This window comes from Babylonia areolata, chromosome 21 (genome assembly GCF_041734735.1).
Source record: "Babylonia areolata isolate BAREFJ2019XMU chromosome 21, ASM4173473v1, whole genome shotgun sequence".
Taxonomy (NCBI): domain Eukaryota; kingdom Metazoa; phylum Mollusca; class Gastropoda; order Neogastropoda; family Buccinidae; genus Babylonia; species Babylonia areolata.
The window spans coordinates 43,328,047-43,347,925 of NC_134896.1; the positions used below are offsets into that span (position 1 = coordinate 43,328,047).

Here is a 19,879-nt window from a genome sequence, read left to right on the forward strand (position 1 = left end):
AAACCTACACAAACACTCAGTATAAAGAGAACTGTTTGCTTAGAATTTGCTCAGTAGGGAGTGAGTAAAGGGCACAAAAACAAACTCAACAGATGCAATACATGCCTGCCAAATGACCCAAGAACACTGATGGAATCATGGGAAGCAAGATTTAAATGTTGATGGTAAGCAGATCGCAAGTCAGAACATGTCTGTACCTGTTAACATGCATGATGTTGGGGGCCAGCACCACAGCCAAATTGCCCACATCCATTTTATTCTGAGAACAGTGTGCTGCCAGGCGTGACAGGAGCTTCATGGTGAATCGCAGCGTGCTGAGATGTTCCATGGGCAGCATCAAACACAGCAACAGCATTGCCTCCACCTGACACGCACAACCGTCATGCCTCAGTGTCAGTTAAAGCTTCAATGCAAATGTCTTAGTTACATGAAATGCACATAATAAGCACAATTAAGAATACAGTTTTAAAGCTTTCTGTTTACTAAGAAACTTTTCTGTGATTCTCATTATCTGTTTTGGATTTACATTTTTTTTCCTTGAGTGAAAGCACTTTGTTTTCTGCTTATTTGAGTCAATATTATTTCCACTAAAAGATATTTTTCTTTTATGAGAATCAGTGTTACAAACACAAATGTACACAATGATATAAAACTGACATTCATGTTCAGACAATGATTATCTGTTTGAGAGGCAGGTGGGTGGGGAATCTACAAGCAAGTTACTCATGTTGATATATTCTTTGATCAGGACAACTGGTATAACTACAATGCTACAACTGGTATAACTACAATGTTTGTATTATCGATTGTGATACACACAGACACATGATATGCAGATGATTTAAATCTATTCATTAACACTCTGTTATATTTCATCATCACTGACAAAAGAAGGCATCACAGTATGTATCATGACAACTAATCACAGCAACAAACATGCACAGACCACTGATGAAGAAACAACCAGATTCTCATCAGCAAGAAAATCAGAAAAAGGAGAGGAGCCCGCGTGAATGGAAGGAAAATGTGGGTGAGCAGACAAAGGCAGACATGGAGAAGAAGAAGCCAGATGGATAAGGGCCCTACAGAGGACAGCCAAAACCAAGTCTGCTGAAGGGCTGCTGTGGCCATGGTCCTCAACGACCTTATCAGAATAAGTCATGTCACATGCACAACCTGTGTACACTTTTAACAGCAACACATTCACACACTTGAAAAAAGTTCAGATACAACAGACAGACATGTACATGCCTGCATGTGTAGAAAATCCCCTTTGACAGTAAAACAAATATTCTTGCAGACAGAAAAATGGGTGGCACTGCACTGTGGTAAAGTGCACTCCCCGCAAAGAGCAACCACAATTTCACATATGATCCACTTTCAAAAGGTGCCATGAAGACCCCTTAAAAATCAATCTTAATATAAGCAAAAACATGATTTTTTTTAACAGACTTAAAGTAATCAGTTATAATGTTCTGGGGTTAAAAATATAGCATTTTCCAAAATCTCCATCTGAAGTAGGTAAGTATGAATTTCAAAATTTTGCATATAACATTCAAAAACTTGTATTCTCACATAGAATGAAATGAATCAAGTATCATTTAGTTGAAATACAGTCTATGGGTGCGATGGCAAGAACACCCATCTCAAATAAAACATATTAAGTCATTGTTTTGATGACACGTCCAGAATGTGGTCAAGTTTAGCATACCAAATGTGTCCATCCCTGACGGGCGTAATAGCCGAGTGATTAAAGCGTTGGACTTTCAATCTGAGGGTCCCGGGTTCAAATCTCAGTGAGTAATGGTGCCTGGTGGGTAAAGGGTGGAGATTTTTCCGATCTCCCAGGTCAACATATGTGCAGACCTGCTTGTGCCTGAACCCCCTTTGTGTGTATACGTAAGCAGAAGATCAAATACGCATGTTAAAGATCCTGAAATCCATGTAAGCGTTCAGTGGGTTATGGAAACAAGAACATACCCAGCATGCACACCCCCGAAAACAGAGGATGGCTGCCTACATGGTGGGGTTAAAAAGATCATAGACGTAAAAGCCCACTCCTGTACATACGACTTGTATTACTAGTGAACATGGGAGTTGCAGGCAAGAACGAAGAAGAAGTGTCCATCGCAAACTTTCACACAGTAAGCCATAAATAGTAGAAGTCTGTCATTTGTTTATTAACATCAAATGCATGAACAATGTCCATTATGTTGACAAAAAAACAAAACAAAAACTTATTGTAAGCATAATACTCAAAGGATACTTAAAACTCAAAACAAATGAGTGTCACATCACATATAACATAAAAAAACAAAACAAAAAACCCCACAAAACTTGTAATCTGTTTATAATTATGGTCACAGATAGCCATTGGTTTTCCATTAATTATTCCTAAATTTTGTTAAAAGTTATGTGAACGAATAATATTTCTGACATTCAACAATGCATTTTGATAAATGTGTTAAAAAGAAACATGTTTCAAACTGGAAAAATCAAATTTCATAATCAATTTGACATAAAATATAAATGATCTCCAAACTGCTATCCATTTCGGTCAGTAAATTTTTGAGATATCTTAAATATATCATTGTTTTGTGATTGAAGAGAGTACCAGATTTGTCTTATCAGTCTCTTCAACATTCTTATATTGTAAAAAGGTTATAATACAATTTTCAACTGTGGGGTCAGATTGAGCACCTTTTGAAAGAGGGCAATTCTAATATAGATTTAGATTTATATCTGTTGTGACAAAAAAAGGTAAAATACAACACTAACCTGTTTGGATGGGTCCAGGTGGTAGCAGCGCACAAAAGTGTCGTGAAAGACACAGGTGAACAGTGGTTCTGGCAATTCCCTGAAGAACTGCTTCACCAACCCCGTCACATCGTGAATGTTCTCTGAATGCACTGCCTGACCTTCCTCAATCTGTTGCTGTTTTCAACAACATGCACAGGCCACTTTGGTGTGTAACGCACAAATTACATTATCATTTACATTTCCAACAAGCTTTCTGTTCCTGTAAATGTGTTTTTTTGTGTGTGTGGTTTTTTTTTTAAACATTACAAATGTAAAAGTCAATGTCATCATCACCACAAAGAAAAACAAAGGAAATCTTATCATACACCACTTCTATCAAAAACAAATGCTTTGCAACAATTGTACCTTCTTTTCGTCTTTAGTCTGTCAATTACAAACATGTAGGTTTGAATAACCTATAACCTCATGAGTAAACTTATTTTTCTGCTGGCTTTGGCAAGCAAAACCACGACAGGTGCAGAATGTCTGTTTCTATATGCCAGGTGAAGGATAGTTGCTGAAACATTTGCATGGTTGTTTGCTGATAATCACTGTACATTTGCAAAGCAAAATTAATAATCAAATCAGTATGATTATGGCTCTGTCGTTTGCTAACATACAAAAATAGGCAAATATAAAAATACACACAATAAAATTAAACTTGTACAGGTCTATGACTTATCACACACTCATAGGCAAGTTACACATTAAAACGAAAAGGATTACCATCGTTTGTAGTTCAAGCTATCTAAAGATTTTTTTTCTTAAAAGAAGACAGAATGTGAAGTGGGTGTGTGCATTTACATTGTTTTGTCCAAGACCATGTGTGTCAAAAAACACTGCACAGTTATTTAGGTTATAATACTAATATTGTATATTCAGACAAATGTACATAAAAGAAACATTATCTTACAATACCTTCAACTCTTTTTGTCTGCTAATGGAACCCGACTTTCTGAAGATGCCTTCTACTCCACAATGCTTTTCAATTAATTCAGCAGCCTCCACAAGAAACCTGGAAAATATATTCAATATGTACAATACTGCAGTAATATCATTCCAGATAACATCATGCATATGTTACAGAGAAGTTCTGAGTTACCCAGAAACAAATTCTAAACCTTCAAGTTGTTTTCTTTCATTATTATTATGTCATGATTGGTCATATTTGTAAAACATCATTAAAGCATACATAAAACATGGTTTTTCCCTTGAATCATCTAATAAAATGAAGGCCTTTCACAGTTTCAACTCTGAGTAAACATGCATGCACTCACACAGTGGAAGTGCTCAATCAAACAAGGAATACCCCCCAAAATATTTTAAACTTTTTATCATCCAAGCTTAAAGGATTAGCTCATTAACTTAAAATCAAATTCTTGATGTACGTAATGCCTTTTTTCCCCCTTCATTTTTTAAAACTTACTACATATGAATCATTATGATGCCATTAATGTATGAAACAGAACCAACCTGAAATAATGTGGAATGGTAATGGAAAGACATTGATTGATCAAGCAAACACTGCAATAAATTTATGCTGAGTTGCAGGTGTACTACATATATAACATGAATGAGTATTCTGTGTGTACGAAAACATAAAAATGTGCAGGTGTGCACTTTCAGACTTTGGGTATTATATCATTTTCTATCACACTCACCTGGGAACAAACCCACAGTCAGAGACATATTTGCTAGGCACCAGTGACAGGAAGTTGCCAAAAATGTTTGGTGTCAATATGCCTTCCTGAAAACCACAAAAGAGCATTGAATAAAATTTTGAAATCAACATTGATCAGTTCAAAATAAACACAATTTGTACTTTTGTCTCATTCAATCCACATAATAAACATCCAAGAATGGCTCATGGATTGTGCATGATGTGGTGGTCTCTGAAACTTGGAAGCAACTGGCCAGATGAAAAGAACTTAGTTGGGGTGGATTATCTTAAGAAATGCTATGTGCAATCCCTGTCCTTTCGTAGTTCTTATTTAATTTGATTAGCACCTTGGCAGAATGATATGAATATATAAAGAACTCAGAGTACTTCAGTTTACAGCATACACATCATTTTAAGTAAGACAGGACTGTGCAGATTTATCTAATGTTATTGAATGTTTTTGCATTCACAATGTCTGAATGTGGTCACAATTTCCAAGGGTACATTTCTAAAAACAACAACAAAAACACATAACAAATTAAGGGGTGCAATCATGTTTGCTGACCCATGGCTCAAATGTCTTGAGAGTGCATGTGTTTATCACTTTATGTGTTGCAGGAAGTAACTCAGTTATATAAAAGAAAAACATTCGGGTAAGATAATATTACATTTTAAGAGAGAGCGAAACAATTGTGCATGCGTGCGTGCATGTACATTTCAATCATAATTAAAAGGAAATATTCAGAAAAATTTTGAGAGAGAAATGCTCATCAACAATTTATATCAAATTGAAAAACAAATTCAATCTTAAACACTGGATAATTCATAGAACATGACATCTCAATTCTTCACTTTGGGCATACTATCACATTGATTGTCAATCTTCAAGGGTCACAGAGAACATCAAAACTACAATAAACCACTTCGCTCATGGATCTGAACATGGATTTGTAGAATCACTTCTGGTTTTCCATTTTTACCATAAGACTCTGACAGGTACAATGGCAACTGATTATCTTCTAATACCTCCCCAATATATCTAACTCAACTGTGATCCCTGTATATTATCTTATTAGTCAAAAACTAAAAAGGAACAGAACCGCCAAAACTAAAACACACACATGCATATATATCATATACAGTCAAAAGGTAAACTCAAAGTCAAAGGTGTGATAAATGAGTCTAATTTAGGTGGGTTTTTTGTTGTTGTTTTTTACATGGACTTTGGAGTAACCTGTGAAATCACTTAGTAACCTGTGAAATCACTTCCTAAGTTCTTTTGTATGTCATCATATTTTGGTATCATAATTAAAATTTCTGAAAACAAAAACTATACCACATTGGAATTAGTTCTATGGAAAGATTTGCGCTCTTTCTGTAGTGTAAAGCAACCATGATATAATCTCAATTAATCAATAGTATTAATTCATGTGCCACAATTCTTCCATTTTACTATTTCGCGTTATTGTGTTCTGTGTGGACGGAGAGGAATGTGAAGAAGGCAGCTATGAGCAGAATGGCTAAGAGTAATCTTTACGCTCATCTCTCAATACAGAGTGTCAGTGAGGGTCTGGGTACGAATCCTGTTCTCACCCTTTCTCCCAAGTTTGACTGGAAAATCAAACTGAGCACCTAGTCATTTGGATGAGATGATAAACTGAGGTCCTGTGTACAGCACGCACTTGGCACACTGAAAAGGAACTCATGGCAACGACAGCGTTTTTCCTCTTGCAAAATTCTGTGGTACTAGTAGAATTGACCACAAATCCACTCCGACAGGTACACCATTATAATTTATATGAATGCACTCAAGGCCTTACTAAGTGTGTTGAATTATGCTGCTGGTCAGGTATCTGCCTAGCAGATGTAGTGTAGCATATGGGTTTGTCCAAACGCAGCGACATCTTGAGAAATCGAAACTGAAACTGAAACTTGTTATATGTGTGTCCTTCACCAAACAGCTTCTGCGGACAATGGCAGAACAATCAAACTATTGGTAGTTTACATATCAAACAAGGAATAACTTATTCACAGTGTTGTTAGTATAGCACCCATAGCTATTTGCACTACCCATCAGCTAGCATAAGAAACAGGCATATCTGATATAAGGGGTACAGAAAATGAGAGATCTTCTATATTTACACAGAGGCATCCCCTAAACTCAGTATAATTTACTGTATTCCAGTCTTCACTGGATTCATGTGAGCTAGAATTCAATATAAAATTGCCTGTCTTTGCTTTCAGTGTCTTTGTCACAACAATACTCTCATGAATATGCCACCATATGTCAGATCTGCTAGAACAAATTTATCTTTGTCTTTGGCCTCAATGTCTGGATCTCCCTACCTCTGACACTGACAGTATGAGTCTATCCCTGAGTAAAACTCAAGTGTTTCTAAACTTTTAGTTTTAAAAAGAACCTGAAGAAGCACCTCTTAAAATTGGATCTCTCCTGATGTGTGCGTATGCATGCTGTTTTTATGTTTCTGGGTATGCTGCTAGGGTGTTGTGTAGGGGGTTTGGGGGGCAATGTGAATTATTTGGGCATTGTGATATATATATATATATATATATATATATATATATATATATATATATATATATAATTTACAGTTGGTTATAAATTCTGTGGTCAGTTTTAAATATCTTGTGTATGTTGTTGTGGTGCTGTCTTAGGCCAGGGAATTTAGATTAAAATTTGCGTTAGGTCAAAATGTCTGCAACAAAACCGTTCTTTTTATGATAAAATAGAATAAATCATACTGATCACACTGATATAAAGTTGGTCACAATAGGGGGGCGGGAACATAAGTAGATTTTGATTTTTAATGTCCAGAATCGAATATTTTTATTACTTCTGCCTGTGTGACAGCGCCTTACAAAGAGTCGCAAGGCAAGCACAGGCGAAGGTTATGCAAGTGTGGTATAAGGGCTCGCCAGAGGAAAGCGTTCAGCGCGGTACAGTACATGTGACTGACTGCTGCCGCGCTGATGCTGATCTGTGAGCAGGTCACTGAATCTGAACAGTAAGCTAGGAACAGAGCTCTTTCGGGTCAAAAGGAAAACATTTTCAATTTCATGTATTTTATACTAAAGTGGTAGAAGACGCAAGTCTGCTTTTATGAATGTTTTCCAGTTTCCTACCAATAGTACCATTCATGACATATCATAAAGAATGAAATTGGTATTATACCAACTGCAAAGGTGAATTTACGAAGGCAGCATAGGATCATTTAGTTCGTAAGTACAATTTTGTTGATATTTTACGCAATGCACAACTTGGATATACTCCATGCTCCGCTTATTAACGTGTAGAATATAAATATCTAAATATGTGTTAACTCGGTTCGGTTTCAATGAACATTATCGGCGCTCTGTCCAGACAATAAACTGGGAAAGTATGGAGGGCAGATGATGGCAAAATTGAACAGCAAAAGCCAAAATCAAGGTAATTTAAGGGGGTGATTTTCTACTTTGAACTTTGTTGTTTGGAACTTTTGATGCAACAAGTCTTCAACTGAAAACAGTCTTACTGAACCACATGCGTTGACTTGGTTCGAAACCTTACGCCAGTATCCGTATATTACCGCATCTCGCCATGTGTCAGAAACAGTGACTGTGTCTAAACTTAATGAAATCGGATCAGAGATAAATGTACAAACAAACCATAACAATGATGAAATTAACATACACAGCTTTGTTTTTGTTTTTCTTAATATAGCAACCACAGGGTGCGAATGAACATATCAGAGATGTCCGTGTAACATATGTACATCTCACACGCTGTCGGAAACAACACATTCTCTGAATCTGTGTTCAAACACACACGATTGAAGGGTGTTTGTCAAACCGATTTACGATTTCCCGCGATGAATCCGCATGATTTATGTGGAAACAGTTCTAATTTTGTTTACATGTATATTTTTATTGGGTCGTTTACATGCACAGAAGTAACACAGAAAAGCAGAACTGAAAATTAATATGTGACGTCGATTGCATGTAAATAGTTGAATAGACATTTTTTTTTCAAACATTTTTTTTCAGAAAATGAGTGTATGTGCTGCAGAAGGTAGATGTGTTGACCACCTGTTGCAAGTAAAGAAAGTGTAGTGTATTCATGAATGTGCTTGCCTTTGAATGAGGAACGGGTTGTTTACGTCTGTCACGCGGGTCTTTTTGCGTAATATTTCAAACTTAATGTACCATTTTTACCAATTATCAATGTTTTATTATCACAACGAATGAATATAGATCAGGTCTGTATGTAGTGGGTTTAATCAGGTTTGTACTTATTTGTTTCTGACCACTTCATGTTTAGACGCATTGCCATGTCACAAAATGGCGCTGAAATTTTGGATGTTTTTAATAATTTTCAACACATTTAAGACACAAGAACAAACCATATTCTCACAAAATTGTTGCAGACATTTCTCTAATGAATTGCAATCCTGATAACATGTGAAACATTTGAATAATCATTGTAAACACATGTTTATACTGAATCAGACTGAGAGACCCCCATTTCCAACAAAGTTCTGGAGACTGACCCATTTTCATTTTCCAGGCAGTCCTTGCTCTTCATGACTATCTGATGCACTTCATTTTGCCACCTTCATACTCCAGCCAGATACATGTACATTTTCTTTCCCATGCTAAACCGACGTGTCTACTGCGCCAGGGTTCGTGAGTCACATTTGCAAATACCGCTTCATTTCCAAAGAAAAATATATATTTCATACCGTTCTTTTTACATCAAGACATGATGTTGGTCGATTTTGCCATCATCTGCCTTCCATGCTTTCTGAATTAATTGTCTGAACAGTGCTCTGACAATGTTCATTGAAACAAACCTAGTTAACAGGTATTGAGATATTCATATAGTGATATACTACACGTTAATAAGCAGAGCATGAAGTATTTCCAAGTTGTGCATTGTGTAAAATGTCAACATAATTGTTCCTGCGAATTAAATGATCCCGTGCTGCCTTCGATTTCATTCTTTATGAAATGTCAGGACTGGTAAGAAACTGTAAAATATTCATAAAAGCAAACTTACATTTTCTGCCAATTTAGTATATAATAGATGAAATTAAAAATTTTGTTTCCTTTTGACCCCAAAGAGTTCTCTTATTTTCTGTACGGTATCTGTCATCTGCCGCGGTGACCTACTAACGGAGGTATTGGACAGCATCAGCGCGGCAGCAGTCAGCCACAAGTACTGTACCGCGCTAAACGCTTTCCTCTGGTGACCCCTTATACCGCACTTGCGTAACCCTGGCTTGCTCATGCCTTGCGGATCTTTGTAAGGCGCTCTCTCATGGCCAAATGTGTGAGAAATAATTATTAAAAATCAAAATCTAATCATGTTCCCGCCCACCTACAGCGGTCAAGTTTATATCAGCGTGATCAGTATGATTTATTCTATTTTATCGTGAAAAGAACGGTTTTGTTGCAGACATTTTGACCATTTTTGTATCTGCCCTGGACTATCTGGTGAGGGAGTTGAGACTGATGTTAAATATTTGTGATTTTAGATGTCTTGTGATGTAATATGTATGCAATTGGTTTTATTTTTTGTGATGAGTGATATGTATGACAAGGCTTTTGATATGATCAGCAGAGAAGGCTTGTGTAAAATCATGGAGAAATTTGGCTGCCCCAGAAAGTTCATTACAATCGTCCGGCAGTTCCACGATGGCATGATGATGAAAGTTCTGGATGACAGAGACGAGTCAGAGGCCTTCCCAGTGACAAACGGCGTCAAACAAGGCTGTGTTCTCACCACGACTCTGTTCTGTATGGTATTCTCTGCCATGCTAACAGATGCCTTCCGTGACTGCGAAGAAGGAATCCATGTCAGGTATAGGACTGCTTCTCACAAGCCTGCGACAACTTCTGTCTCACTATCAGCACCAAAAAGACCAAAGTTATGTACCAGCCTGCCCCAGTCAAGCCATACCAGGAGCCGTGCATCACAGTGAAGGGGCAGAACTTCCAGGCAGTCAACAACTTCACTTATCTGGGCAGCATGCTCTCTCGTGCAGTGAATATTGATGCTGAGGTCAACAACAGGATTGCCATAGCAAGCGCCACCTTCAGGAGACTGAGAGAACATCTGAGAGCAGAGGACTCAGTGCTACCACCAAGCTAAAGGTCTACTGTACAGTGGTCCGTAACACCCTCCTTTATTCCAGTGAGACGTGGACTGTCTACAGCAGACACGCCAAACAGCTCAATCGCTTCCACCTGAGCTGTTTCTCCAGACTCCTCCACATCTGGTGGCAGGACAAAGTCCCAGACACGGAAGTCCTGGAACGAGCTGGCCTCTGCAGCATCTACACCCTCCTGCAGAAAGCCCAAGCCAGGTGGGCTGAACATGTGGTCAGAATGCCAGTCGATTGCCTAAGCAGCTGCTGTATGGAGAACTGTGTCAGTGCAAGCACTTAGTTGGAGAGCAGAAGAAACGCTACAAAGACTGCCTCAAAGCGTCCTTCAAAGACCTGCGCATTGACATCAACATGTAGGAGACGCTTCCTCTGGACTGCCCAGCTTGGTGCAGCAAGATCACCACAGGAGCCTGTGCAGCTGAAGCCAGGTGCATCACTGAGGCACATGAAAGCATGCTGTGCACAAGGCCCAAGCAACATCCACTGCCACGACAGCAACCACTCACTTGTGTCCCACATGTGGGTGAGCCTTCAGGGCATGGATTGGCCTCATCAGTCACCTCCTGACCCACAGCCACCAATCTTCCATATGATTTTTTGAAGCCATAGTCATCTTAGAATCTGAAGGACGAACATCATCATATCATGATTGGATGCCTGTGCAGAGTTATGGATGAAGTTTTTCATGTCACTTTTTAGTGTTTAAATGCATGTTTTACTTGTTGATCTTTACACTGAACAGTGTAAATGTGTTTTACATGGAAAGGCACTCTATAAATTGGATTTGGAGTCACTCTTGACTCAAACCTCAGTAGGCATGCTCAGGTAGTAAATCTGATATGCATAGTAAATTGTGAACTTTGTTGCATCAACTCATTCCGTCAGTACCTTTCTGTTGGAACTACTAAAACTCTTATTTCTGCTTTTGTCCTGTGACGAACCGACTGCTGTAATTTTCTCATAGGCTTTCCATATAATCTTCTTCAGCAAATTCAAAAACTTCAAAACAATGCTGCCCGTCTGACTCGAGTCCCATGTACTGATCACATTTCTCCCCACCTCCGCTCTCGACATTGACTCCCCATTGAAGCCAGAATTAAGTACAAAGTTGTGTGTCTCTGCTTTTCTGCCTTCCACTCTGCAGGACCTACATATCTTTCTGACCTTACCAGTGTTTACACCCCCTCAAGAAATCTCCGCTCTTCCTCTGACTTATCATTTGAAACTTCCTCATGTCAATACAAGAACTTATGGTGAGTGTTCTTTCTTCTTTGCTTGTGCTACTCCTTATATCTGGAACAACCTTCCTCATCATATCCATGCATCCGATTCTATCTCTGCTTTTCACTCATCACTAAAAACTAATCTTTTTAAAACCTATCTATAAATACTCTCAGCTTCCTTTTTCTCCAACACCATCCATGTCAGCTCACTCTGGATGTATGAAGAGTGGGAGAGAGAGAGTGGGGGGCAGAGAGGGGTTTTGAGATAGAGTGGTCATGAATTATTTATGTAATTTGTAATATTTTCTTTCATGTAAAGTGCCATGAGCTCTAACAGTCTAAGAGAGAATGGGTGCTATACAAACGTACATTACTATTATTTTTCTTTTTTATTATCAATCTTTTGAAGAGCAGGAAATCATAACCCTGTTATGCCATGAATACAGCTGGGTTGGATATAACAAGGTCATTAGCAGACTGATTTTGGCTGAAGAAAGAAGACATGTCAACTTTATAATGTATATATATAAAAAAAAGAACTAATAGATCAATGGAGAGTTCCGTGCTGACATGAAATTTAGAGGTGCATCACATGATCTGTGCTCTTGAAGTCCATTAGCTCTCAAAAATTGCAAGCAACAAAGGCGATTGAGAGAGGCAGAACATTCCTTTATCTTTTAATATTTTTTTCATTGTGCTATGATGGCACTTTATTGTACAGATTTCAGTTGTAGCAATGGAGGCTATCAGCTGAAGAAATGGAGGACAGCACATGTCGATCGCCTCTGCCATGCACATGCGCAAGATCCAAGATGGCCACATAACTCTCCAGCAGTCTATTCTAGTATTTCTACCCACTCTGGTAATGATTCCAAACAGAATCTTCTTTGCTCCTTGAAGATTTCCTTGTAATTCAATTTCACATTCAGTTTCACACAATATACCATCAAAATCTAAAAAAGCCTGAACAGAAGACCTACAGATGAGTTACTCACTAAGTGCTATACTACTGGTACTGTAAAAACAAAAAATGTAAAATAAACACACACACACACACAATTTTTTTTTAATTAAAAAAGGACAAAGCTAGGTATGCTTAGTCATATTACAGCAGGCCCAGGCCTGTATTAATCACTCAGTAACATCTCACCATCAAATTTTCTTAAAATCTGAAAATGAATACGCAACAGGCAAAAATCACATAGTGCATGCACATAACAGAAAAAAAGGAAGAAGAAAGCCAGTGGCCTGTAATTAGTATGAATGGGAAAAACATTTTCTGGTATACCCCCCTCCCCCCGAAAAAAATAAAACCTGAACAACATATGAAGAGCCAGACAAAAAATGGGAGAAAATGAAGCTGTTCTTGAATAAATTCATACCTGTACCAAAATAGTACCACTAAAGCCCTGGTAACTGTAAAGGCAGAAAAAATATGAGGTTTCAGGAGAGAAAAAGATACGACAGTGATGGAAAATTTGTCGCACAGAATTTCAAGATGTATACATACATAAGGGATACCGAAAGAGACCCCCCTCCCTCCCGCCCCCCTCTGAATGCCCATGAAGGGCACACAAAGTTAAGGAAGGAAGATAGTTGCTGCTGCAATCGATTTGTCCACGAAACCATTAACCTTCCCATCAAAAAGCACTACCCCTGAAAATATCCATTGCTAAAGGATGGAATCATGTTGCACAGTATTCCAAAGAGCGAATGAGTACTAACAAATACGTTGCATTATCAACATCCAGTTCAAATCACCTGGCTTTGCGAAGAATTCCGCGACTGGTTTAACTTTTTGGATTTTTTCAGCTTTGGCACTTTGACGCCGAGTTCCCTTAAATCTTGTTTAACAAGACTTCTCAAGTTACTTGGTTTATCCACAGAGTAAATCAGTCTGACATTCTCCATTATGCTGACTATTGTTGAAGAATTTGCACACTAACACTTCGTCGAAGGTGGAAATCACCGACACTGTGACGAGTCAGCCATCTTTTACTTTGAAAACTCCCACAACGATCTGTGATTGGTTGTTTGCGCGTGAGAAAATCAGACAAGGGAAGTAAATCTTTCCACACGTTTCCGGGCGAAAAATATGGGCAAGATCGATGAACTCATCAGCTGCTAAACATGTAACCGCAGCAGACGCATTGCGAAGCAATGTTTATGTGATTAACGTTTAAATGACAGTATCGTCGTCTACAATGGAAGATAGCATATCGAATTATATGGACGACAGGTCATCAAAACGACTACTGCTATAGAGAGGTAAGAAACTATGATGATGTGCAGTCGTGATGTTTCACTTCCTTCGTCTGTTGCGAGTGACCAGAGAGAGTTCTAAAGGAGGGAGGGAGAGTACTGAATAATGGAACTGTTTCGCATTCAAAGCTGATATTTTTTTGCGTTTGTTTCAGTGCAAAACGTTGCTTTTTTAAATTTGCATATTTTTGCACTTGGAATGAGTTTCGTAAGCAGTAGTATTTTGACGTCCGTTCATACGGCTCTCGGGCGAATCTATTTTGTCAACGGTCAGTCCAGCGGTTGGGGCTGCTGGTTACTTGTATAGTGTTAAAGCTTGACGTTTTCTTTGGCCCAGACGGCACACTAAACCAAAATACTTCTCCTCCCAACGAAGCTGTTAATTAATGCCGAAGGCATCTATCAAGACCAGGTTGAGGTAGGGAGGGAAGGATGGGGGGCGGCAACGGGGAGGGGGTTGAGGGGGGTGCGGAGGGGGGGGGGTGTCTCTCGCTTGACGTCATTTAGAACAGTAGGCTGGTTGTTTCCAGATCGATAAAAGAGATGGCGGAGAGGCTGAATGCGTTCAAAGGGATGCAGTCCTGAAGACTTGTACCAGCTTCTTGCTGAGGGTTGGTATAGGGTTGGATGTTTACAGACAAAAAGACGCAAGATATACCTTTCTTTTAGCACATCACCATTTCAGATAAATCAGTAAATGAAATAGCACATCACATAGAGCAATGGCTTTGAACACCATATATATTGGTTTCCATAATTTGCTCAGTTGCACTTCTCAATATCTGTTCCAGTTTGAGTGTTTCTCAATTGTGCTCAGCTATTAAATCAAACTAGAACATCAATGATTCAGTCTGGGTTGTTCACAGTAGCCCAAGGTCAGCATAATTTGAACATGTATACATGTACTATAGAATGATTATATTATGATTATGATAAATTGAAAAAACTTAGATCAGTTGCAGTGATGTATAAAAACAACAAACAAACTTCAACACATATTTAAACATAGTTTGTTTCAGATATTAAAAATCAAGTTTTGATTGATTAAGATGAAGAAATAATAGCAAATTTGGGTGGAGGGAAGGTGGATGAGTGCATGGTTGGGATTTCAGGGCCCCAAACATGGAATCACAAGTGCATGATGCACATGGGACCTTGGTTTATCATCTCATTGAAAAGACTAGCACTCAGACCACCACTCAAATGTCCAGTGGAGGGGAGAGTAAAAATCATGATTTGTATGGGGCTCCAAACTTGTTGATACTTGCTTCCTAGTTGGGTGCATTGCCACAAGGCCACTGCTCCATATATATTGTAACTTATAAAGTGTTTTGATCATAACCAATCACTGTATGTGTTGACCCTTTCTCAAACAAGTTTAAGCTTTTTCTGTGTTGCCATGTTGTGATGCCTGTCCTGTTTTTATGGGGATGGTGGTGGGAATTTTACCTGGAATTGCAGTATTTTTATTTTATTTATTGAGGCATCTTGCTGTAGTAGAATTTTCGTTATACGATTGTCTGGAAAGGTCTTATAGAATGTTCTCTGTTGCTTTTGCTATTTTACAATCCATTCTGTTTTTTGTGTTGTTGTTTTGTTATTGTTGTTGTTTTTGTTTATTGTTGTTGTTTTTGTTTATTGTTTTTGTTGTTGTTTTTGTTATTTTTACCTCTTCAGTGCCAGGCATTATTCTGGTTTGATGATATACTGGCAAATACTCATAAATAATGTTGTGGGTTACATGGACACCTAATTTCTGATCTCTTACATTGCACAGCATAAACAAAACATCCTTGATTGATTCTGTAAAAGTGAGTTTTAGGCTAGAAATCAAAATGATTATAGATAATTTTGTGTAGCAGTTTAGCTGTTTAACTGGAAAAAAAAGTGATAGTGAGTACACTTCTTCTTTTTCCATGTGACAACCAACATCAGTATGCCGATGAAACTCATTTGTGAGAGGGGAGGTAGGGTGCAGTCCACTGGTGTGTTTGCATCTCTAGCTAGGCCAGTCAGGCTACCATAGCTGTCCAGACCAGCACAGCCCTTCTACAACACTACTTACCAGAAGGGATAAAAAAGGGGTGGGGGGGGGGGGGGGGGGGCAGGCTTGCTGGGAAAAGGCAGGGTGGGGGCAACTTTAGAAACAGAAGGGTTGGAGGGCGAGGGGTATTGAAATTTACTTTGTTGAGTCGCAGGCAGGAGGCCAGTCTGGACTTGAAATAGTCCAACAACTCAACTGTGACAACCTCCTGGGGCAGTGTGTTCCATGCTGGGATGGTGTTTAGGAAAAGCTTTTTTTGTCTGACTTCTAGGGGGTGCCAGTGGAAAGAGTTGAGGATGGAGTTCAAGCAGGACGTCTGTCAATGTCGATGGGTGACCTGTCTTGCCGCTCAGTACTTGACCTTTTCAGTGGCCTGGATGTTACTGGCCGTGAAGGGGGGTCCCATACAGAAGCTGCATACTCTTGGATCTGTCGAACAAGGGGGCTTTGTGTGCAGTTGTTTCCTTTGTCTTCTTGTTTCCTGTATTGAGGGTGCACCAGAGAAAGCCTATGGGTCTTGTTGGCTTTGTTGGTTGTAGAGTTGATGTGGGATCCCCAGCATAGGTCATCTTTGATGTTTACACCAAGATATTACATGGTGTTGACGTTTATTTTTATTACTTATGAATTCGGATTCTTGTTTGAACAGGAAATGCACACAGACACATAGACACACAGACACACAGACACAGACACACACACACACACACACACACACACACACACACACACACACACACACACACACACACACACACACTGACTGGAACCATTTATTGTTAGATTGACTTTTTGTTGTACTGACATTTTAACAATCATTTGAATTAATATTAACTGAGCAACACAAAGAAAATATTAACTGAGCAACACAAACAACATCAAATTTGAAAAACCAGTGATATGAATACAATTTTGAAAGGAAACATATTTAACAAATCAATTTACCAAATATCTATAACATCATGCTCACAGACGTGTACCCACCACCCAACCCCTACATACATCAATGCATGCACACATACACCCTTTCAGATTCCCCCATCTCATCCCCCTTCCCCAACTACACTTGTTTAGTCACATTCTGATCTCTTTCCTCCACTTCAAGATATGTAACTATTCACACCCAGGTGCACAATCTCTTTTGCTCTCTCTCTTTCTCTCACTCTTTCACATGTATGCACACACACATATATATACACACACACTCACACACACACATACTCTCTCTCTCTTTTTCTCTCGTCTACACCCCCATCCCCCACCCCCCAATCCCCCATGTACATACACACACACACACACTTGATGTAACATACCAACAAAAAAACCCCAGCAAAAACAGTAAAGAAAATAGTTGGTCTCTGACAAAACCCACAGTTGACAAAAGGCATCCAACTGGATGGCTTTTCTAATTTGTCTTGTCTTTTTTTTTCCTAATGTATTTATATGCTGCAGAGTTATCCCTCTATTTTATTTAACTCCAAATTAGTGTTTCGTTTTGGGTGATAGCATCAGCTTTACTTGTAGAGCAAAGTCCTCATTATTTTAATTAGTGGAACTGTTCGGCTCTGACATGTAATATGTCATCTTGAAACCTCAGTTTAATAATGATTGCATACAGTACATGTGCAGTGAAGGTACACACACACACACACACACACACACACACAAAAGAAAAAAAGAAAGAAAGAAAGAAAACTGCGATCAGTAAATAAAAAAAAAATTTTTAAGTCTAAATTTCCGGTCAGTAGAGACCTTTCTCAAGGATAAATAACATAATGTGGAAAATGATGCATGTGGCAGATACTACTTTCTCTCTCTCTCTCTCTCTCTCTCTCTCTCTCTCTCTCTCTCTCTCTCTCTCTATCTCTCTCTCTCTCTCTCTGTACTTTTGTCAGAAACTATTGTTGGTCTACAGACTCAGCTGAATAACTTTCAACGTGCAGCAAGTTCCCTTCAACTGAAAGTCAACATGTGTAAGAGTAACATCATTGTATTTAGGAAAGGGGGATATTTAAGTTCACGGGAAAGATGGTTTTATGATAGTATTACAGTGCCTGTTGTCAATGTTTATAAAGGTTTTATGATAGTATTACAATGCCTGTTGTCAATGTTTATAAATGTTTGGGGATAAATTTTACAACATGTTTGAGGTTTGTTTCTGCTTGTAAAGATCTTGCTAGCAGGGCCAAAAATGTCTTATTGTGTGTTATAAAAAGATTATCTTCGTTAAATAATACTTCTCTACAATTGTTTTTGAAAATTTTTGATGCTCAGGTACAACCCGTCATGCAATATGGTTCTGAATTATGGGGTCTGCATAAAGCCGCATTGGAATGTGAATCTGTGTATTTGTTTGTGTTGAAGAAATTTCTAGGCATAGATCTGCGTACTCCTAATGAGCTTGTTTATGGCGAAACAAATAGACATACGATATATATTAACTCAGCTATACAGTGTATACATTATTGGCTTAAGTTGTTACAAATGGAAGAATCTATCGACAGCCATGTTTATTTAAACTGAGTTTATTATTGTCATCCACGAGACATGTTGATATGTGGAATCTGGCACTGTTTTTACACCAGGCATTTAAATTTCGGGATATCGTAAACATCTTAAGATGCTGTACTTCATTGCAGCATTTATGTAATATGTGTACTTATTATAAATATTTTCATTTTGTTTGATATTACTTATATTGTCACTTACCCCTTCATAAGGGGCATAGGCCTATTAATGAATAAGTAATCTGAATCTCTCTCTCTCTCTCCATGCTTTTGACCACATGGTTGTTTTGTCTGACTGCCCCTTTTTAAACAATGCGGTGGGTTTGTGTCCGATTGTGCGATGTGTGTGGGTGGAAAGTAATGCTGGTTGCCCATTGGACAGAGAGCAGGTGATGTCTCTTTTGCCCAGTTGATTTGGGGTTTCGTTGCACAGTCATGATGGTCTTGCAAAGCATGTTTCTTTTCCATTTGTGTGGCATGCAGTGCAGTTTGAACTGATGAAAGTCAGTGGCCATATTTTTGTATATTGTTTGGGCTTCATTTGTTTGGAAGTCCGCGCTAAGGAATGGGAGTTAGTTAAACTAAAATCCTGGATCAGGTCTTCTGGTCAAAAATGTCAAGCTTTTGTTTGGTGATGTGCCTAATAGCTGATGGAATTTCTTTGTTTTGGTGTCGTGGCTGTCACATGTTCAAGAGCCTCTGTTGTGTCATAAGGAGCACAGCCCTGTTTTGTTTTCTTACTGATTGGCACCCCAATCTTGTATTCAACTGGTAGCCTCTCCAAACACTTGGTCTGGAATCCTGTCCACTGTTGCTGGGGGTAATGGTTGTGTTCCTGGTGCCCTGTTGTTGTCTTTAACCTGTTTTTGTTGAACTTCACATCTGCTTTGGCTTTCCTACCCTCCAGAGTATCAAACTACCGTTAGTGAGATGAGCCTACATGATATCCCTTCATGCTACAGTGGCTGTATTGTCTTGTTCAGTGGTTAGCTTAGCACATTTAATTGTGTGGGCAAGTTTATATTGTTTCAGGAAGTTAATAGCAAGTTTACTAAAGACTCTTTCCAAATATCGCTGTGTGCAATGGATAATGAAACATAAAAAGATTTTTTTCAAATAATATCATATGTGTGTTGTGTTTAGGAATGAACATGGACGCTATGGGCTAAAATCATTTGACATGATCATTTGTTTGGAAGAGGTTTTTTTTGTTGTTA

The 19,879-nt window shown here is 38.6% G+C and overlaps 2 protein-coding genes across 5 annotated transcripts in view; one reads left to right on the top strand and one right to left on the bottom strand.

Annotated features, from left to right (window-relative positions):
- LOC143296429 (uncharacterized) overlaps positions 1-13,812 on the bottom strand; it is a 28,146-nt gene extending 14,334 nt beyond the window's left edge. Inside the window, exons 1-5 of the mRNA XM_076608349.1 lie at positions 13,611-13,812; positions 4,461-4,546; positions 3,718-3,814; positions 2,779-2,934; positions 198-364 (exon numbers count right to left, since the gene is read on the bottom strand). Coding sequence (XP_076464464.1) covers positions 198-364; positions 2,779-2,934; positions 3,718-3,814; positions 4,461-4,546; positions 13,611-13,760 — 656 coding nt within the window. The 5' untranslated portion in view covers positions 13,761-13,812. The remainder of the gene's footprint in view (positions 1-197; positions 365-2,778; positions 2,935-3,717; positions 3,815-4,460; positions 4,547-13,610) is intronic.
- A 149-nt stretch (positions 13,813-13,961) lies between these two features.
- The window catches only part of LOC143295899 (ras guanyl-releasing protein 3-like), a 253,140-nt gene continuing 247,222 nt past the window's right edge, over positions 13,962-19,879 (top strand). For all 4 annotated transcript variants that reach the window (XM_076607577.1, XM_076607579.1, XM_076607580.1 and 1 more), the window contains exon 1: positions 13,962-14,117. The gene's annotated coding sequence lies outside the window, so the exon portion shown is untranslated. The remainder of the gene's footprint in view (positions 14,118-19,879) is intronic.